The 5,302-nt window shown below is 46.8% G+C and overlaps 2 protein-coding genes across 2 annotated transcripts; both read right to left on the bottom strand.

Moving 5' to 3' along the window:
- Nucleotides 1–23: 23 nt before the first annotated feature.
- AOL_s00212g2 (uncharacterized protein) lies at nt 24–3,891 on the bottom strand (the record flags this gene model as incomplete). The annotated part of the gene is made up of 2 exons (XM_011129202.1): nt 24–606; nt 677–3,891. Coding segments are annotated over 2 exons (3,798 nt in total), but the record flags the coding sequence as incomplete, so codon positions are not given.
- A 236-nt stretch (nt 3,892–4,127) lies between these two features.
- On the bottom strand, nt 4,128–5,255 carry AOL_s00212g1 (uncharacterized protein; the record flags this gene model as incomplete). Its single annotated transcript, XM_011129201.1, has 1 exon — nt 4,128–5,255. The coding sequence occupies one exon, from the start codon at nt 5,253–5,255 to the stop codon at nt 4,128–4,130; it is 1,128 nt and encodes a 375-aa protein (XP_011127503.1).
- Between the last annotated feature and the right edge of the window lie 47 nt (nt 5,256–5,302).

Genomic DNA, 5,302 nt, shown 5'->3' with positions numbered 1-5,302 from the left:
GAATCCCCTCCTTTAGCATCGACGTCCCGTCGATGCTCCGTTCGAAGGTCTAGTATCATGGTAGGTCCTTTGCTGCGTCGGTATCTTTTGCTGATCTTAGGTGGCATGAATCCTCTATAGCTGCTCTTGCGCTTGGTTCCTGGGAATTCTGGTTTCTCGGGGGTTTTCAAAGGTTTTTCAAAGGATTCTTCTTGGTTTTTCTCTGGTATCTCTGGTATCTCTGGTTCTGGGATTTCTGGTGATTCTGAACGCGGATTTTTCGGCTGGACTTCTTCTTCTGGGTTGGGGATTTGATCACTGGTTACCTGCTCCGGTGAGTTCTCGATGGTTGAACTGAAATTTCCCATGGCTTTCTGGGCTTGAGCCAGCTCGGTTTGCAGCCTCCAGATTTCGTTGTACAGGCTGATATAGATGGGTTCTGGTGTCTGGATGTCAAGAAGATCTGATGCTGAGAATAAATTTTGGGTGACGTCTGGGTACTGGAGAACCCTGATTGGTTCGCTTATTTCTTCTGGGTTGTACTGGAATAATGAGGTGGGGTCGAGTATGTCAGGAGGAGGGACCGGGTCGATCAGGATGGGATTTATGAAAGTCGTTGAGTAGTTCCTGAGCATGAGTAATATCGGATGCTGGTTGCCAGGTGGGTTCGTTCCAACCTTTCCACTGAAGGAGGTACTGAAGTTTTCGGTAGTGTATTCGCGAATCTAGGATTTTCTCGACTTCGTATTCTTCTTCGTTGTCAACGGTGACTGGTGGGAGTCGTTCTTCGTGGTTTTGGCTAGGGAAAGCGTTATCTGGTGCTGGGTGCAGCAGGTTGGTGTGAAAGACGGGGTGAATTCTCATTGAGGGGGGAAGCTTCAGCTTATATGCTCTTTTTCCTACGGACTTAAGGATCTGAAATGGACCCTCCATCTTATTGGACAGTTTTGGGCAGGGTCGTGCCGTTTTGATGTTCCGCATATCTAGCCAGACATGGTCTCCTTCCTTGTAGTCAGGTGATGGCCGTCTGCGCTTGTTTGCTTGTTCTTGTTGTATCTGTGCGGCGCGATTGATTTCCATACGCAGGACTTCTTGTAATTCTGACATTTGCTGTACAAACCCTGCGGCCTCTTGGTTTCTAGAGGGTTTTCTGAGTCCTTGGAATTCAAAGGTGTCCGGGTTCCATCCATAGTTTGCAGCGAATGGGGAGATTCCAGTGGTGTCGGATATCTTGTTATTGTAGGAATATTCAGCTAGGGGTAGCCATTCAACCCAGTCGTCCTGTTGATAATTGACGTAAGCTCTAAGGTATTGTTCTACTATGGAATTGATTCGTTCGGTTTGTCCGTCGGTCTGGGGGTGATAGGCAGTGCTGGGTCGGTGGTGGATCCTCAAGCGATTATTGACTTCATCCCAGAATTCGTCTAGGAAGTTCTTTCCTCTGTCTGAAATGGCTTCTTTGGGTAATCCGTGTAATTTCCATATGTCCCTGAGGAATAGTCCGGCTAATTCTCTGGCGTTGAGTTTCTTCGTTGTCGGGGTCAGATGTATCATCTTGGAGAGTCTATCCACGGTGACAAGGATTGCGTCGTGTCCATTGGATTCCGGTAATCCGGTGATCAGGTCAAAAGAGATGCTTTGCCAGTTTCTTTCTGCGATCTGTAATGATTGCAGTAATCCTTGGGGTGCATTCCTGGGCGCCTTGGTTCGTTTGCAGATGTGGCAGTTGTCGACATAACGATCAACATCCTTCCGAAGCCCTACCCATGTATATTGTCTTTGAACCAGTTCTAGCGTCTTTGCTCTCCCTGGGTGTCCTGCTGTAGGGTGGTCATGGTGTTGCTGCAAGATTTCCTCGCGGATCTTTTCATTGTCGGGTACTACTTTTCTGTCATTATGGTAGAGTTCGCCTTGTTCTTCTTTCATCTCTGATATTTCAACTTTGGGATGCCGTTTGTCTCCTCTTCTGAGGGTTTTTATGATGTCTTGGATGTAGGAATCTTCAAGGGCTGCTGCTTGCCAGGTTTCTTGCGTTGTCATGATACCAATTTGTTGGATTTTTTCAGGCGGTAGCAATATTCTAATTCGATTTTTTATGCGCTCATCCTCCTCTCCCTGAGGGAGGTCCCTCGACCTTCTGGTTAATGCGTCGGCCTTGGTGTTGGTTTTTCCGGGAACGAAGGTTATTTTGAAGTCGAACCGAGATAGGAACTCCATCCATCCTACTTGTCTTTGTCTAAGGTGCTGTTTGGTCATGAAATATTCCAAGTTCTTGTGGTCTGTGAGGATGTGTACTTGAGTGTGGACACTCATCAGGTATCGTTCCCATTCTTTAAATGCTTGAATTACTGATAGGAGTTCTTTGTCATGGATATCATAGTTATGTTCCGCCGGTGTCATCTTTTTGGACCTGTAGGCTACAGGGTGCCAGAGACCGTCATCATGCTTTTGAGAAAGGACTGCGGCGCAGACAAAGTTTGAAGCGTCGGTTTCCATTCGTGTTTCCAGTGCAGGATTCCAGTGTTTCAGTATTGGTTCGGTGCAGAATGCTCGTTGGAGTGTCTGAAAGGCGTTCTTTTCCTCTTTTCCCCAGTGGAATATTCTATCCTTCTTGGTTAAGTCGTAGAGAGGTTTGGCTATTTTTGCATAGTCTTTGATGAATCGTCGATAAAAGTTCGCAAATCCTAGGAAAGATTGTACTTCTTTGACAGCTCCAGGTCCTTCTTTCGGTTCTTCCCAGTCGAGTATGTCTTGAATCTTAGCAGGGTCCATCCTGATTCCATTGCTTCCAACGATGTATCCTAGGAACTCGGTTTCTTTGGTGAAGAATTCGCATTTAGAGAGTTTGATATAGAGTCCTGCTTTCTGTAGTGCTTTGATGACTTTCCTCACATGGCGAATGTGTTCTTCTCTTGAATCGCTGTAAATGCAGATATCATCGAGGTATACTACACAGAATTCGTCTAGGAAGGGTCGTAAGGCTTCGTTAATGTAGGCTTGGAAGGCAGCTGGGGCGTTTGTTAATCCAAAATGTACTACTTGGAACTCGAAGTGTCCATATCTGGTGCGGAAGGCTGTTTTTTCTTCGTCTCCATCAGCTATTCTGATGCGATTGTAGGCGCCATAGATATCCAGTCGAGTGAAGTGCTTGGCTTTTCTGAGCCGATCCAGGGTCTCATCGATTCGTGGCAAGGGGCATCGATCTTTGACGGTGATGGCATTGAGTTTTCTCCAATCCACGCAGAGTCGTAGTCCGCCATCTTTCTTAGGAACGAATAAGATGGGTGCTCCCCATGGGCTGTTGGACCTTCGAATGAATCCTTTAGTCATATTTTCTTCTATCCAGGGTTTGAGGACTTTGAGGTGTTCTTCGCTCATTGGTCTTAATGGTTCCCAGATGGGCTGAGCTTCTGGTGGTATAGGGATTTTCATGTCTTCTTTTCGTCGTGGTGGCAGGGTGTCTCCTTTCTTTTTCGAGAAAGCTTCGGCAAGATCTTGGAATTCATTAGGAAGTTTGGTGGTTTCTTCGATTTCGATTGTGTCATCGACAAATGTGACTTGTTTCCATTTTCTTCCCAGGCCGTAGATAGCAAAGACAGGTCCTTGTTTCATGGTTCTCTTGAAGGCTTCCGCGCTTACAATGGTGATCTTGGGTGAGCAGTTCATGTGTACTTGATTATTTTCCCAATCGACATGGACTTTATGCTTTTTATGCCATGGCTTTCCCAGGTTCAAAGGTTTGGTGGTGTTGACAATGTCGGCATTGACGATCTCTTCATGGTCTTGGATTTTCATTTTGAACTGAGTCATTTCCTTAACGGATTCTCTGGTTCCATTGAAGTATTCTACGGATTCAGGGATCTTCTTAGGATAGAGTGGAAAATCATTCTCAATTGCAAATTTGCGACTCATGTGTATTCCTGTGTCGCCGCTATCCAGACATGCAAGGGTTTTAACAGGTTTCTGAGGATGGGGGTACAAGATGACAGGGATTTCAGTATGGGGTTCAAATGGTGTTTCAGTTTCTTCAGGGTTTAAACAGGAAAATGGATTCTGGGATACAAAGGAAATTCGTGGTATTCTTCGAGGCTGGGGAATTCTCGAAGTGACAGGTCGGGTCCTGCCTTGCTGTGTGTCACAACTCACAGTTAGGCCTGCTCTTTTCCCTGTTCCTCCTTGGCGTCTTCTTGTGGGTGGTACCCCAAAAGGGATGCCATCTCGTTTTGGATGTCCTCATGGGTGAGTCCTCGGATGTTCTGGTCTCTGGTGAGACGGGGGTCGTAGGGGACACGTCGGGTTGGTCCTCCCTGGGACCTTTTGTTTGGACAATTGTTAGCGAAATGTCCTCCTTCTCCACAGTACAGGCATAGCTTCTGAGCTCGACGTCGGTCTTTTTCTTCCTGGGTTAGTCGTCCTCGAATGTTTCCGGTGGACTGATCCATAGGTCCAGGTCCGAAATAATTATTTCCCCAGGTTTGCTGAGGCTGACCAGTATTGCCGGTCCTTGTTGGTCCTTTTGGTGCTGGGGTCGGGGTATTCTTCTTTTGGAATCCTCCAGTCGTTAGGTTTCGAGATTTCTTTTTTGCATCCAAGGTTCGCCAGTTATTGTCAAGGCGTTGACAGAGAATAACAAAATCATCGAAGTCTTCAGGGAGCGTTTCCTTGGTAATCAGGAGTTCTTCTATTTCGATGCATAAACCATGTCGTAGGTAAGCGATTTGGGCGGCATCATCGTAGTTCAGGCGTCCCATGAGACGTCTGAATTCTGTCAAGTAGGTGGAGAAGGGTTTATTGGCCTGTCTTAGGTTTCTCAATTCTCGTTCTGCGGTTCCAGCAGGGTCAGGATCTCCGAAGGCTTTTTCGAGCCATGTGGTGAACTCGGCGTAGGTATCCCAGTTCCATGCTTTATCATCGGTGTCATACTCATTGAAGGCTAATTCTGCTGGGTTTCCTTTGAGAAGACTGACGGCGTACGCAATCTTCTTTCTGGATGTAGCGAATTTGGTGGCTTCTCCTTCGTATTTATTATTGAGCTGGGCCAAGAAATTGCGTAATTCATGGGGCTTAGTGCCGTCGAAGGGGTCGGGATCTGGAAATTTGATGCTTGGGACAGCCGCCGGGGCTGCTGTGGGCATGCTGTTTCTGAAATGTTCAAAGACTGCCATCATGGCTTTGGTTTGTTCAATGGTAAATCCTGGTAGGGCGACGACCGCAGTTTCTCCTTCGGCGTCTTTTCCCTTGGAGGACTCGCTTTTTGGTGGAGCCGGTGCTGACATTTGGGTATTAGGTTGATAGGGTTGCGAAGCAACAAAGTGTAAGAAAT

Source organism: Orbilia oligospora (genome assembly GCF_000225545.1).
Source record: "Orbilia oligospora ATCC 24927 unplaced genomic scaffold scaffold00212, whole genome shotgun sequence".
In the NCBI taxonomy this organism is placed as follows: Eukaryota; Fungi; Ascomycota; class Orbiliomycetes; order Orbiliales; family Orbiliaceae; genus Orbilia; species Orbilia oligospora.
The sequence above is the reverse complement of the archived record's forward strand: the minus strand, read 5'-3'. Positions and strand labels throughout refer to the sequence as shown.